Genomic DNA, 16,959 nt, shown 5'->3' on the forward strand with positions numbered 1-16,959 from the left:
TGATATGATGATATGAGTTGAGTGTGGGGGTATCTGTTTGACCGACTAAAGGCAGCTGAAAACCTGTTTGAAAACAATCCAATTGTTTTTGGTGGCATTTGCAGCACAACAATTACATACTTTATTTTTAACATTCCACACGTCACACACAACCCCACACACAAGAGTTTGACTGCCAATGCAGTATTTGAACATGAATGAATAGAAAACAGCGCAAGTCTTTTCTTCCCTATTGTGACGCATGTCCGAGGCAGGACTTGATTTTTCTCCCTCAGGAATTGATTGGATCATTGAATCATTGTGGTTTGCTATTGTTGTAATCTCATGTGAGTTACAGGTTGTACCATCCTTGCACCAAAAACAAGTCATCAGAGTAGAAAAGAGAGAGATTTTTTTATTTTTTATGTAAAGATTATGGGGGCAGATTTCTTTTTAAAATGATGTGCACAGATAAATCTTTCATAATGCAATATTCCATTAAAAAATTTCAATTTTGATTCCACGGTGACTCTTTTTTTAATGAAAGAGTGAATCATCTGGTTTAAACAGCACTGCAGTGTTGATGAGCCGGGAAATATCTTTCTAATCAAGGAAATCTGTTCTTGGTCTCTTTAGAGTTGACTCATCCTTTAGATGAGAGCTTTGGCTGCGATTAGTGATACCAGAAACACACATAGAGAGACTGTAAGAGAAAACTGATTGCAGTCGCTCATCTACATTTATTTTGTGTATTTCTCACACATAAATCACACTCTTACAAAAAGATCTCCAGTAGAACCATACTAGTTAGTACTGCTACAGATTTGATTGTTGGATTAATAATTCACAGTTTCCTTTTTTCCAATGTTTGTATCATTTGAGAGAGAAATCAGTGATTGCTTTGACCAGAGCTTAATCTAATTTAATAAGACAATAGTTTAGCTCTATAATTGGCTACACCCTTTGACTGACATGCTGTCCTCTCTGTTTTAATTGCACAGGTGGTTTTGTGAGGGGCGGGAGCTGCACCACTGCCCTGATATTCAGATCTGTCGTGATGGTGATCTGCACACTCTCGTGATAACTGAAGCTTTTGAAGACGACACCGGCAGGTACACCTGCGTAGCTTCCAACGCACTGGGAGCAGACAACACCTCTGCAGAGGTCTATATTGAAGGTGAGCTCCCAGCTACATGGTGAAATCCTTTTCTTGATCAGTACTTTTGTCTTTTTTTCCAAGTAATAACATATATAATCATGCTTTAAACAAAGTAAAATTACTTGAAATTCTTCTTTTTTAAGTTTTAAGCACTAACAATATTTAATGAAGGTTATACTTCAATTTGTCAAGTTTTTTTAAGTAAACTTAATTCAAGATACAATGCCTGATAGGTTAACCATCTGTGACTGTGTATTATCAAATAGCCCCTAATTCACCCAGTGCCATAAAAGTTCCTATTACTCTGCCCGAAGCACACAGCAGGTTGTTTGGGTATGAACTGACCATAAAAAATACCCAAGGCTGTTAGATTGCTTGTCTTTGAAGGCCAGTTATCCATTAAGAATTTACAGCTCACACAGAAGTCACTTTCAAACCAATCAGCTTTCTGTTGGTCAATATGGTTAATTCACATGACCGACTTGAACATCAGCGAAATCTGTGTGGGAAACTTTTTCACCCCTTCACAAAACTCCCGTTCTCATGGTTTCTTATTGAAATTACTGTATTTTGCCAACACAATTTCGCCAACAGTAGTCAAGTTGAGTCAACTTTATTTATATAGCATTTCATACAATGCATTCAAAGCAGCTTTACAGTGATAAACAGGAAATTCAATTCTAAAAAGACAATAGTGTCATTATTCAGCTGAAGTCAGTTCAGTGTTGATTCGGTTTGGTTCAATAACTGTTTAAAGTTCATCAATTATGGAATGAGTTCAATTCAACTGTAAAGGTCTACAGAAAACAGTGATCATCCAGTGCAGTTCAGTTCTCATCCAATAGTGTCAGTGCATTCAAATCAATAATATTGCTAAATATGAAAGGGTTAGTTCACCCAAAAATGAAAATAATGTCATTTATTACTCACCCTCATGTCGTTCCACACCTGTAAGACCTTCGTTAATCTTCGGAACACAAATTGAGATATTTTTTTTTAAATCCGATGACTCTGTGAGGCCTACATAGGGAGCAATGACATTTCCTCTCTCAAGATCCATAAAGGTACTAAAAACATATTTAAATCAGTTCATGTGAGTACAGTGGTTCAATATTAATATTATAAAGTGACAAGAATATTTTTGGTGCGCCAAAAAAACAAAATAACGACTTATATAGTGATGGCCGATTTCAAAACACTGCTTCAGGAAGCTTCGGAGCATAATGAATCAGCGTATCGAATCATGATTTGGATCGCGTGTCAAACCACCAAACTGCTGAAATCACGTGACTTTGGTGCTCTGAACCGCTGATTCGACACGCTGATTCACTATGCTCCGAAGCTTCCTGAAGCAGTGTTTTGAAATCGGCCATCACTATATAGGTCGTTATTTTGGTTTTTTTGGCACACCAAAAATATTCTCGTCGCTTTATAATATTAATATTGAACCACTGTACTCACATGAACTGATTTAAATATGTTTTTAGTACCTTTATGGATCTTGCGAGAGGAAATGTTATTGCTCCCTATGTAGGCCTCACGGAGCCATCGGATTTCAACAAAAATATCTCAGTTTGCGTTCCGAAGATTAACGAAGGTCTTACGGGTGTGGAACGGCATGAGGGTGAGTAATAAATGACAGAATTTTCATTTTTGGTTGAACTAACCCTTTAAGCGTCCCCAACCAAGAGGCGACAGTGGCAAGGAACCCAAACTCCATCGGTGACAGAAATAGAGAAAAAAAAGCCTTGGGGAAAACCAGGCTCAGTCCAGGGGACCAGTCCTTCTCTGGCTAGATGGACGAACATGGTGTGGTTTCATTCCAAGTCAGATTGTGGATTAATATCATTCAGTAAAAGGAAAGCAGCCTGCAGCCGAACATGTTTCAGACCAGAAATTGCAATTCTTTTTTTCTTTTTCATTTTCTCATTGTATTTCTCTCTATAAAGGTGCTTCCTCCTCAGACTCAGAAGGTGAAGGATCCGTGTCGAAGTCTAGGTCTGGAGCCATGCCACAGTATGTGTGTTTCAGCATGTTCTTCCTTGCATGACCTTTAACCCTTTGACTCAGACCTCAGCTGACAGCTTAACTGTCCCCCTGTATTATCTAATAGCCCCTAATTCACCCAATGACATGAAGGTTCTTATTACTCCACCGCGAAGAACATGGTAGGTTCTTTGGGTATAAACGGACTTTAAATAATAGCCAAGGCTGTTAAACTGCCAATAATCCATAAATCAAGAATTTAGGAATTGTGTTGTCTACCTTATTTCTTTGTGACATTGCTTGAACTCTCTTCAGTCACCTCTGAACTCATCTGCTCATTTCTTTTTCTGTCCTCAAATGCCTCTGCTGGCCTCTCAGTCTTTTCCTTCTGTTTACACAAATTATTAAGCGCTTGGCTCTGGTTTCCTCTGACATCATCACACCCATTTGGGATTACACTCTCATTGGCTCTAAAGTCATTTATAAGGTGCAAACTGCATAATGAAAATTCATGCAGTGTGGAGTGGATATTACTTCACTGTGTTTGTGAGTTGGTGTGTGTTAGAGAGCAAGTGTTAACTTTTCTTAGCTTACATATTACATTCTGTATATTTGCTGTTGGAAACCTAATGTTTTGAAAGTCAGACAAATACTGTTAGACTTTAAATAAACCTGTAAAGGTCCATTAGAGCTGGGTATAGCTTTTTTTTAAAGTGTTCACTCTCATTTTCAGTCTGCTCATGGGCATCAGAAAGACTAGTAGACATCTTTTCACCAGCACCAGTGTTATTTAAGCGCGGGACACACCACACTCGTTTGAAAATGCCGGTGTTGTGCCGAATTCTGACCCCTGCCAAATTATTACCCCCCTAGTATTGGTAAGTTTAGCATTAGGTGTTGGGGAGGGGTTTGGATTAGGCAATCAGGTAGCGACTTCAACGAGTGGGTAATATTTTGGCAGGGAGTCGAAATTCGTCGGTCGGCTTAGTTTTTTCGGTGTGTTCTGCACCGTCGGTTTTAGTCGGATGCTGTCTGGGTTTTTTGGGCCGGTTCAGCATGTTGAACCGTCGGTGAGAGAGAGAACTCTGATTGGCTGTTCAGGTTAGTGAACGAGTCTATAAAAGTGAAAGTGATGAAAGCAAGCAAAGAAGTCAAGACGGTACAGACAGACAGAAGGCTGTTATAATTTTAATGAAGAAAGTATCAGCGTGATTGATATTCAAAGTGGTAAGCAAGCGCTGCTTGTTTTACGGTTTGTATATCTGCAATCCTAGTTTCGGTTTCCCATTTTGAATGACGAAAATAGATTATTGATACCTGCTGATATAGACAGATATTTACTTGCACGCAGGTGCAGAAGGCACGTGCTATTTGACAGTCACCTTTAGTCCTTTTGGTATGTTCAAGCGCAGCTTTTTAGCAGAGACGCAGTCAACGAGAGGTGACAACACAGTCAGCTTTCGTCGACGCTAGTTCTTTTACGTCGGCTTGGTGTGTCCTGGGCATTAATATCATTGAAATACAATTATAGTTTTTATTTATATATTTAATTTGAATTGTATATTTTCCACTTTTGTTTTGATTTTAGTTAAAGTTTTAAACTTTTGTTGTGTTTTTGTCATTTTTTTTATTAGTGTTTGTAATATGTCTGTACAGTTTTTATTAATTTCTTTTTTTTTTAATTTTACAGTTCAAAACCATATTATTTAAAGGGTTATATTGTAATAATTATGAACTGTTTATTTTAGTACATCAGTATTTAGTACATCAAGTTAAGCTAAATGAAAATGAGAAATGTTTTCTTGGCAAGTAGCTGAAATAAGACATGTTTATGTTTTTTATTTCTTATTTTATTTCAGTTAACAGTTATTTTATTTCAAGTAACTAAAATGTTTGGTAACACTTCAGTATAGGGAACACATATTCACTATTAACTACAACTTTTGCTCCAAGTAACTCCTAATTTACTGCTTATTAATAGTTAGTAAGGTAGTTTTTGTAGCGTTTAAATTTAGGTATTGGGTAGGATTATGGATGTAGAATTAGGTCATGCAGAATAAGGCATTAATATGTGCTTTATAAGTACTAATAAACAACCAATGTACTAGTAATATGCAAGCTAATAAGCAACTAGTTAAAAGTGAAAATTGAACCCTAGTGTTACCAAATGTTTTTATGGTTTAAATTTTAGTTTCCTTTAATAAACCTGACCAGCACTGAAACAAATTCTGACCACTGACCTATTCTGAGGCAAATACAGCCCAGCTGTTGTCCAAAAATACCGGTACCTTCACAACTGGGTCACATATAATGAACTGTAACTTTATGTGAAGAAATTTTAATAGATTGTGATGGAGCAAAAAGATTGATTCGCTTATTATAGCTTTGCAAAATGTCGTCAGATTTCAGCCAGGATGACTCAAAACATGAATATCACAAGATGTGAAAGCCAAGGTGTACAAAATTTTTGAAGTGTTCTTTACTTTATATCTAAATGATTTCTTAAATTATGACTTTGTTTTAGTGTTGCTGATATGTTCTCTCAGGTCGAAATGAGGTTTGTTTAGTGTTGCTGATATGTTCTCTCAGGGCACAGAAGAAAACCAGCTCAGTTTCCTTGACGATTCACACATCATCACCAAAGAGCCCAGAGAGCCAACCTCATCGCTCCGCGCTAGTCCAGCCACTTTCTACTACACCACAGAGAGTAAGAAATATACACACACACACACACACACACACACACACACACACACACACACACACACACACACACATAGACACCTCATTTTTTCTCTGAAACAGTTATAAAGTGCTGCAGCCTGTAGGTTCCATCGTCCAAAAGTCAGTGAGCTTTCTGAATGAGTTTATGGTTAAATTCCTGAAATAAGATATGTGGTTAACACAAGCTCAAGATGTTTTTATCCTACAACAGTTATACCCGACTTGTGAATTTTTTAAGCTTTTATTTGTCTTGAAAAAGATGGTTGCTAACAAGTGGCTAAATGGGACTACAGAGGGTGTCAGGGACATTAAAAATCATATATTTGTCAGATTTAGCTAACTTCTATGGAAACTTTCACTGACTGCTATCTACTACAATGGCAGAAAAATGCACATGCACAAATATGTCTGGAAGACTCATCAGGAATGATAACAGCAGATGGACTTGTAAAAAAAAAAAAAAAAAAAAAAAACGAACACTCTCTGGAAAGATCCATCATAACCACACTTATTCTCTCTCTCACTCTTCGTCAGGTCCAGAGTCCAGTTTCTTCACTTTATTCCAGTGATGCTCTTGTTAAAGCGCCCCCTAGCTTCACTAAGGTAATGACATTGCCACACACACACACACACACACACAAATATCACTAGCTGCATTCACATGCAAAAGTTTGAGAAATGAATGAATTAATCATGGTATGAGCTTTCCCAAATTATTCCAGGCCTCTTCTCTCTCTCTTTCTGTGTATATGTGTGTTATTTGTCATGTGACATGAGCAGGCCTAGGCAGAGCTTCAGACTTCAATGTCAAATACTATGTTTTCTCAATGTGCAAAATCATTTCCCACCTCCTTAAAGATAAAAGTTAGTTTTTTTTAGACCCCCGTCATCCCACTCCATCTTTCTTCTGTGAGACTTTAATCTTTCTAATGAGAGGATGTGCCTTTTTATAATACATGGTTTTGTATCATCATCATAGTCCTGAACAAACAGGCACACAAATGAAATGGCTGGATTATATAGATGTACTTCTTGACTTGAACTTTAAATAAACCTATAACACGTCACACGTAACCACAAGCATGCTCATACACATACACAAAGCTTCAAAGTGAATGAACACACAACAGAAAGCAACTCACATACACATATATAAACAAACTACTCTTCGCCTTTTTACTTTTATGGGTTGCTGACAGCTTCTTGCCTCTATGTCTGTTATGTCTTCAGCCTGAAAGAGTATGTACTTGGGAATGAAAGAGGTGCTGAAGAAAGAGCAGAATTAGTGGTTGTACACCTTTTCATCTGTCGCTTCAGTTTTCCATTCATCTGTCTGTTCTGTTTCCCTTTGTTTACCCCTCAGTCTGTATTTCCAGTGTTAAACTGTGGATCTCTCATTCTGTAGATGTTGCAAGACGCTCAGGCGTCTGAAGGTCAGGTGGTGGTTCTGGAGTGCCGGGTGAGAGGTAGTCTTCCTCTGCAGGTCCAGTGGTTTCGAGAGGGCCAGGAAATCAAGGACTCCCCTGACTTCCGCATCCTGCAAAAGAGTAAGAGGAACTACTTAGGCAACCATTTAAAGGAACATTCAGTAGTTCTTTGTTATTGTTAACATCGCTATTCTTTGTGTACTTTCAAGGGGACCTATTATGTCCCTTTTTACAAGATGTAACATACAGTGGGTACGGAAAGTATTCAGACCCCCTTAAATTTTTCACTCTTTGTTATATTGCAGCCATTTGCTAAAATCATTTAAGTTAAGAATTTAACTTTGGCAAAAATTTGGAATATTACATAAAACATTACGCATAAAGCACCATTTCCATTCAATGTATTAAAGAGAATAAAAAATATCTTACGTTTGGAGGCGAATGCCTGATGTTTGGAACGCAATTATGTAAGACACTTCTGGGAGGTAATTATACAAAATCATTTTGATGACAGACTCTGGCCCAGGCATTTCATAATGACTAAAACAACATTTGAGATTGTTTGCAATGAGATCGGTCTGCAGGTTAGTTATCCAATCATATGTGATTGTGATGTGTTTCCATTGTAGTTTCTGTTCATGTCTTCTTATTGTATAAAAAAATTACATTTTTATGTGATATCCCAAAATTTGCGTAAAAATATGTGGATGGAAACATAGCTAGTGAGTATGAGGATTCTCTCTGACGTTTAGTGTAACACCGTGGAGTCACACCATTTAAATAGGCGAAACACATTGAGAGGAGTAACTCGCACCATACACAATTGAAAAACTTTTTTAGAAAACCATCATTAAGAATACAGTCTTCATCTTATGTGAGTATACCATTCAGATGACTCTTCACAAAACACTATATGTGTAAAACTTTTTAAATTAGCACCAAACTACTGAATGCACCTTTGAATGGAGAGTTCACCCAAAATTAAAAATTCTGTCATCATTTACTCACCTTTATATCCAGTGGTCTTTTATAATACTTTATCATTTTTAATACTTGAAACCCTCAGAGCGACTTGTATATTTCAAATTCCTCCTTTTGTGTTCCAGGGAAGAAAGTAAGTCATCTGGGTTTTGGAACAAATAAATGTTGACAGAACTTTCCTTTTTGAGTAACTATTTAAACTATTTGAGGAACTATATTTGGTTTATTGATGTACTGATATGTAATGATTTGTTGTGGTGTTTTTCTTTCTCAATTCCCATATCCCTTTTTCATCAGAGCCAAGATCAGCAGCAGAACCCGGTGAGTCTTTTTTATTTACTCCTGCTTCCACTTTCCCCTCTTTCCACTCTTTTATAAAACACTTTCCTCCAGATACATGTGTACATCAGATAATAATTCTCTTAACCTGTCAGCCAACTGTATGTGTATGACATGACGTCATCACTATGCAATATGGCTTAAATATGGTGCGAAAATCTCTGATTAACAATAAATGAACAACATGAATGTTTGTCAACACCTGGCCTGAAACCTCCTATGAGTCACATACTTTCACACATCTGTACATGAGTATGGCTCACCTTCTTGCTCTAAGAGTAGTAACTCTCACCTCTATCTTTGGGTGTGTCTCAATCTGCTCACTAGACATACACGACCGAGGGGGAGTCATTCATTTTTATGCCTGTCTCATTCAAAACTGAATTTCTCCATAGAAATTACCAGATTGCAAAAAAATCACTCACTCAATACACTTACCAGAAATGTCATGAAGTCATCAGAAAAGAGGAGTGAGCACATTTCATAATGGTTTTATTCATTTTAACGACGAAAATGAATATGTATGTTAAACATTTGTTATGAATGAGTGTTATACATTGTTGTATTTGACGAATACCACTTACATTTTAATATGAGCCTCATAACCTTGTAATGATGTTGTGGGTAACTGAGTCATCAGTGTCCTAATGTGTAGGGGTCAAGGCTCTTGCTAGTGCCGAAGTAGTGTTCACAATTTACTGAATCACCTCATAGGAAAAAAGGAAAAGGAATGAGACATACCACCTGTGTATGCGGCAGCAGACTTCTCTCTGCTATTGAATCACCTCTGTAACCATCAATTACCTGTCTAGATTCACCACACCTGTCTGTCTAATTGTCTATCACATGTCTACATCCCTTCCTCATTACAAGCAGTATTTACTGTATGTGATTCTCATGTTTCTGGAGCTAGCATTGTTTGACTGCAATACATTGTGTTGTAAAACTGGCCAGTTACAGTAGCTTGTGTATTGACTTGTTAGACTGTTGTTAAATTCATTATAATGATGTGTGTGTCATCATGTAATTAATTAAAACTATTTATAATCTGGTATTGCTTGTGATCTTTTTGTTGTAATTGATGGTTCCTGTCATTGGTCTTGCAGAGGAAATCTGCACGCTGGTAATTGCAGAGGCGTTCCCTGAAGACGGAGGTTTATTCTGCTGCACTGCAACCAACCAATACGGCTCAGTTAACAGCACTGCGAAACTCACTGTCACACCAGGTGTGTTTACACTGTATCTACAAAGACTATATCTGACATCAAAGTTCATGACCATGTAAATATTTAAGTATTTTAGTGAGGGTAGAAGGAGGTTAAAATTTAAAGAAACATGTACATGTTAAAAAATCAAACAATGTAATATACAGTATAACAAATATCTGTCTTATATAAATATATACACTACTGTTCAAAAGTTTGGGGTCAGTAAGACTTTGTTATTTTTTATGTTATTTTATTTTCACCAAGGCTGCATTTATTTTAACAATACAGTAAAAACAGTAATATTGGTAAATGTTATTACAGTTTAAAATAACTAATAATAATACAAATATTTTATTTTTCTGATGAATTAACTGAATTTGCTGTCTTCATTGTCTCATGATCATTCAGAAATCATTCTAATATGCTGATTTGGTGCTCAAGAAATATTTCTTATTATTATCAGTGTATTTTGTCTAAACCATAATATATTTTTTCAGTATTCTTCGATTAATATAAGATTAAAAAGAACAGCATTTATTTAAAATAGAAATTATTTGCAACATTCTAAGTTTCTTTACTGTCACTTTTGATCAATTAAATGCATCCTTGCTGAATAAAATGATAAATTTAAGAATAACCAAATCTTACTGACCCCAAACTTTTGAACAGTAGTGTGTGTGTATGTATATATATATATATATATATATATATATATATATATATATATATCTATTTAAATGTATATTAGGGCTGTCAAGTGATTGAAATTCAACCTCGTGGTCCAAAAATTTATGTATAATAAATTCTATGCTGAATTAAATAAAATATTTCATTCTGAAGCTACTTTTTGTAATGTCTATTTTTATGCTTTACACAATAATTACTTTAAATGATCTTTTGGGGGTAATTTCTCTTTGACGTCATGTAATTAATTAGATTAAAAATTTTAATCGCCTGACAGCCCTAATATGCATATATCATAATAGACAATAGCCAATACCAATATCAATAATACACAATAGCCCTAATGTATATATAATTGGAAGTGAAGCAACACAGGAGTTGTAATGACTTAATTTATTTACAAAGCAGTAACAAAAAATACCATCTCCAAAAAAGGCATAGCATCTCCATCATTGATCTTTTGATGATATTTTATGGGGTTGAAAACATGTCAATTGCATGAGGCCAACCAGCCACATCCTGTCTACGTCACTCCAAAATCTGAGTGTGGGGTGAGGAGAGAGGATACAGTATGTGCTGATAGCTGTGTGTGTCACATGGCAAAGACGGGAGAGGGATGAATGTTTATACTATGTGATGGAGTGGGTGTACTTATATTTCCAGGAGTCCTCATGCCTCAAGTTTACTACAGAGGCATTTAAGTAAATCTGAGACAATCTCAGCCAGATTTCATGTCTGATAAAGGTTTGGATTACATTTTAGCTGTGGATTACCGTTGATCCAGGATTATGGGCAGTTATCATGAGTTTTTTTCCACTGTAGGTGTTTTGGTGTTTTGCAATGTTTGTTAAAGTATTGTCCTGACAAAACGAGGAACTGATTTCCCTGATTACTCAGACCCTTTTACTGTATTTCCTTCTTTATTTCACTGAAATGCATTGTGATGTGGGCCAACTGGATTTCATCACTCACTTAATAGGAAAAGAAATCTGTTTTCACACCCTATAATGAGCTGTACGTGTTCTGTTATCTTGGATCTCTAGTTGCAGAAGAGTTGCCCAGTAACGGTGTATCTGGGGACGAAAGCGTGTTTGAGGACAACCAATTGTTCCCGCCTCCACCTCCTCCACCCACTGAGATTAGTTTGTTGGAAGTCCCCCCAAAAACCCCACCGAGTGCTGAGGCCTTCCAGATCAATGAGCTGGACATCTGGCCCAGCATCACTGCATTGCCTGTCCAGGTCTCTACAGATAAAGATCCTCATGAAAGTCTACCCAACAGACCTCTACAAAATGGTCAGACCTTAAACAAGCCACCAGATGAGAGTCTACCATCACCTTCAAGTGTGAAGGAAACAGCGGCTCCACCACCATCACCTTCAGCAGTTAAGGCTCCACCTCTCCCCACCAAACCCAAACCTAAACTGTGAGTACTGCAGCTGAATCTTCTGCATCATCGCAGAACCTGATTTCACCAAGCACAGTATGTTCCTGAATCAAAATCTTTGTTGATTCTGGAACAACGTTCCAATCAACCAATCAGATTTGAGGGACAAGTTTACAGTTTATGTCAATTTTAGGCTTAAAACCAGGGTTAGGTTTTAAGGAATTTTGATTTTAAGTTATAGGTAGGATTAGGTTTAGGGGTAGGGATATGGTTAGGATGAAATTTTCAGACAGAAATGTTGTTCCAGGGTCAACAAAATATGTGCTACATCATCACAGCCCCATTAAGTTATTTGAACTTATTTCTTCTCCTTAAATTCAATTGTCATGACAAGTGTTGGTTTTTGAACTCAAGTTTATAAGTTTTCAAAAATTAAACTTAAAGTAATCCATTGTCTTGACTATTTGTTAGTTGAAACAAAGGTTATTTTTAAGTTGAGTTTACTCATGTTCATTTGAGTTTACTCGTGTTTTTAAGGCCACCTGAAAGTTTAACCACCTGAAAATGTTTTACAGTGTTGGTAAATGCAGGTAAACGCATTTCAAATTTACAGTGTTTTTCAGGGAAAATGGACCAAAATGCTGATGCCTCATCCAGCACTAAAGATTTTCATCATATCAAATGTACTCTAAAATGAAAATGTCCCTCCCACTAATACCACCTGCTACCGCCTAATGAGTAAAATTAAAGTACTTTTGGGAATTTTTTTCAGGAATAAATTTTTTTTTTTAAATATAATAAAATAGAAAATAATGGTAAATAAATGGTAATATTATTTTATAATATCACTGTTTTACTGCATTTTTTGATCAAATAAGAGATTAAAGAAAGCGTTAAAAAAAATCTTACTGACCCCCAACTTTTGAATGGTAGTGTACACTCTGTAAGTATGCAGTTGTGTAGTATGAAAACAATCTGCCATGTTGGCATTGTTATGTGACCTATGATTTTAGCTGTGTTGCCGTTCCATTTACAAATTTGATGACTCCTGTAAAGTGTTTATCAGATGCACAGTATGTTGTCAAATTTGAAAAAATTGGGATTTATTTGGCATGTTACTATTTATTTGACATGCAGCTTTCGGTATGTTATATAACATGGATGTAGGCATATTTCTTATATAGCCTATTAATATCAGATCTCAAAACATTATACTGTAAGTAAAATAAACAGATTCTGATCAATCTAAAGTGATAACATTTACCAATGTTTCTGTGGTGATATACTACCCCAGCTGCCTGCTTACTGTATGTCAGTAGGTGGTTTAATGGGAAAGCCCCACTTAAAGAACAAATGCATTCCGTCCCTTTATCACCATGTCAGAGGCCGGGCATTGCAGCGTGCCATAAATCACTGTGAGATTGTGTGCGGTATGTGCGTTTGCATATGTGTTAGCAGTTGTGCTATGACTCCAGCCAGATTTCAGAAGGATCATTTGCTTTTATATTAGATGTATCTCATACTGCACTACCATTTATCATCGGGTATAGTGATACATTTCTGACAGTGGATTTAGTTCAATGCCTCAAGGTTGTTGGCTGTAGATTACTCAGTAGGTGCAATTTGACTCTCACTAGTACTGTTCCAGTTTTTAAAGAGAGCATCCCTGAATTTAGGGTCAAGATAAGGTTAAGTACACCGCCCAAGGGCATAACATTAACATGCAGGGCAAGCCAGTACTTACATGCCTGAGATTAGTCCCAGTGACCCTCTAAGTTATACTGGTCCTAACTCATGTATTACGTATACAAAGATCCAGACAGTGACTAAAACTGTGACTAAAATCACAAATGCAAAAAAATAAACATTTGTGACAATTATTTACAGTCAGGAAAACTTTGTGTCCCTCATTAGTGTGTCCTGAACACAGCAGCGAACACAGCACAAGCCTTGATGTCCAAATCATGAACAAATGAATCAGAACAGATTCTTTTTAGTGAATCAGTCCATGAAATAGCCTCAAACTCAGGCACACAGGGCGCATTTTGCATTCTACTGTGCTGCTTTTCCATAGTTTTTCTTTGTAAACATGCACCAGACATGCTTCACCGTTGCATTTGTGTTCTTTGCAGCGTCTCGTACATGCAGTTTTTCATTCCCTACCTGCGTCTCATGTTTTAAACTCAAAAACTCGTTCTGTGTGAATGGCCTCTTAGTGGTTTGAATCAGAATCACTCAGTCTGTGAATTGTTCAGAGCTGCTGCTAAGTTCACATCTGATTTCCTCACTGAATTGCAAGTCTTTTTTTTTTTCTTCTTTTTTTTAATATACGAAACAAACTTGGAGCAATTACTGTGATGTACTTCAGATTTGTGGACTTTAATCTATTTACTGACTTGTTCATATGACAAATGTCATTAAAGATACATATTCACATGATAGTGGTATATCTAAAATAATAACAAATATATTACAAAAATATTATTGGTCATTGTTTAAAGGGTTAGTTCACCCAAAAATGAAAATTCTGTCATTTATTACTCACCCTCATGTTGTTCCAAATCCGTAAGACCTTCGTTCAACTTTGGAACACAAATTAAGATCTTTTTGATGAAATCTGAGAGCTTTCTGTCTCTCCATAGAGATCCAACGCAACTACCACTCTAAGGTGCAGAAAGGTAGGAAAAAGACATCATTAAAGTTCTCCATGTGACTCCAGTGGCTTAAACTCAATTTTATGAAGCGACGTAAGTGCTTTCTTTGTGCAAAAAAACATAGTTTACCACTTTATTTGCAAAATATTATCCAAAACGTGTTCATGCAACAACGCCAGCTCTCACGTGAACACAAAATGCATGCGTCGTGATGCTCTCGTGAACACTCGTGCATATGCATTGAGTTGACGCGCGAGTCCGAACATAACACACATGCTTCATGAAGCTCTCGTGAGCGCGCATTGCAGATCAATATTTTTGTAAATAAAGTGGTAAATTATATTTTGTTTTGTTTTTTGTTCAAACAAAGCACTCATGTCACTTCATACCTTGGAGTGGGAGTTGCATTGGTTCTCTATGGAGAGACAGAAACCTCTCAGACTTTATCAAAAATATCTTAATTTGTGTTCTGAAGATGAACGAAGGTCTTACGGATGTGGAACGACATGAGGCTGAGTAATTAATGACAGAATTTTCATTTTTGGGTGAACTAACCCTTTAACATGATGAGGTCCAGTTGTAATGATGTAAACTTTGAAGTGGATGACATGTTGCAATCATAAGCAACATAACAATTACCATATTAATCAATAATTTAGTTTACAGCAAAGTAAAAGAGCATTGTTGCATGAGCCTTTTTTTTATTCTGGCTATGATCAAAGTATGACATAAACATGTAAACTGCAGCAACATAAAAGCAAAAGTGTCTCAGAAGAGGGACTCTTTGTATATTCTAGGCGGAGTCAGTCTTATGTAGTTCAGCTCTATAATCTTGTCTGGATTGTGTGTGGCATTGAAATATGTTTATGTGTGTGAATGTGACTTTAGGCTCTTGTGGTCACACCTTTACATAGGACTACTTATTTGTTCGAAAAGACTTTAAGGACTGTTTGTCTCTGTGGTTATGGGGTGATTTCCGTTTAATTCAGATGCCTTTTCTTCTTTACAACCATAGAATAGTAGCATGTGTGTGTTTAGTGGGTGGATGTTGTGAAGAAAGAGAAAAAAAAGTCAATTGTGTGCATTCTTGTTAGTGTATACACAATAAATCATGTAAATGGCAAGCTTTGTATTGTGTACATGCTGTACTGGGAATTCAGGGCAACATTTAGTCCTTGTGGTTTTATTCGTGACTTTCTCCATACATATCCCCATCCGTTCTGTGATTCCAGATCAAATGAGCAAGCAGACGACCTCTCAAACGAAAGGTAAAACAAAGTATAGGTTGATGCAACCTGAGTGTGAATAACGCATATGTGCGTGGGTTTGACAGGCATGTGTTAGCTATGAAAGGAAAATTGTTTCTAGTTGTGGACGAGGTCCAAGCTGAGGTTTAAATGGCATGCCGTTTGGCAAAACCCTGTCTTTGCTTGCGCTTCTGCAAATTATTGCCTTAAAAAGCTGCTTCCCTAAAAGATTTTCCACTGTAACGTCACAAATCAACCGCTAGGAACAACGCAACAGGGGAGCAGATAATGAGACCCTCCTCCCTCATCAGAAAAAACCCCAAAAAACACCATCCAACTGCTCTCTACCAAGCTCTACTCACTTCACCATGTCATTTGGTTGTAAAAACAGGAATTTCATAATTGTATAATTACCCAGAGGTCATTTCTACATGCTGTGTGGCATGTTATCGTCTCTCAGCATCCTCCGGGTACAAACAGACCTGAACCTTGCCTTGTGACCCTCAAAACACGTTTACACATTCCAGCTGATTTCCTCTGGATATTCCCATACTTGCCGTTCACATTAGTGCTTTGAATAGAATGATGAAATGGGGATTTAAGACCATGTTGTAGCTGCAGACATTTATCTTTTACAGGTCCCCTGTGATCTGAGTTCTCCTTTAGTTCAACTTTATTTCAGCGTTACGGTGATTTATCAATTACATCTGTGATTATGTTATTTGCCGAATTGCCGTAAAGCAATTAGTGGACGAGTGGAAAGTATGAGTTTGCAGCTCTGGTCATGTTCTTTGGGTAAACTAGTAAAAGGGTGATAAACTTCACCTGGTCTCATGTTTCATGTTTCAGCGATGGGCCTTGGATATTTGCTGGCACAACAGCATTGCTTTGATATGATGCATGTCATATAAAATGAAATATAAATTCAATCTGATGCTGCTGCTTACTAAAAAGCTTTATTTTGAAGCAGTTGTTTGTTTGCTTGCAAATATGTTGTTCTGTTCTCAGCCTTTTCTCCCTTCATATATGTAGTCCATCTTGAACAGTTTACCCAAAAATGAACAGTCTGTCATAAATTCCTCACCCTCATGTCATTCCAAACCAAATTAATTTCTTCTGTGCAACACAGAAGGTACATTTTTGAAACATGTTCCTGCTACTCTTTAACGTATAATGAAAATGAAT

At 36.8% G+C, this 16,959-nt stretch overlaps 1 protein-coding gene across 3 annotated transcripts in view; it reads left to right on the forward strand.

The window, feature by feature from the left end:
- palld (palladin, cytoskeletal associated protein) overlaps positions 1-16,959 on the forward strand; it is a 100,764-nt gene that overhangs the window by 39,585 nt on the left and 44,220 nt on the right. For all 3 annotated transcript variants that reach the window (XM_051873975.1, XM_051873976.1, XM_051873977.1), the window contains 8 exons: positions 981-1,156; positions 3,088-3,154; positions 5,714-5,831; positions 6,383-6,451; positions 7,254-7,395; positions 8,554-8,577; positions 9,702-9,821; positions 11,531-11,912. In XM_051873975.1, the coding sequence (XP_051729935.1) occupies positions 981-1,156; positions 3,088-3,154; positions 5,714-5,831; positions 6,383-6,451; positions 7,254-7,395; positions 8,554-8,577; positions 9,702-9,821; positions 11,531-11,912 (1,098 nt within the window). The remainder of the gene's footprint in view (positions 1-980; positions 1,157-3,087; positions 3,155-5,713; positions 5,832-6,382; positions 6,452-7,253; positions 7,396-8,553; positions 8,578-9,701; positions 9,822-11,530; positions 11,913-16,959) is intronic.

This window comes from Ctenopharyngodon idella, chromosome 20 (assembly GCF_019924925.1).
Source record: "Ctenopharyngodon idella isolate HZGC_01 chromosome 20, HZGC01, whole genome shotgun sequence".
Classification (NCBI taxonomy): Eukaryota; Metazoa; Chordata; class Actinopteri; order Cypriniformes; family Xenocyprididae; genus Ctenopharyngodon; species Ctenopharyngodon idella.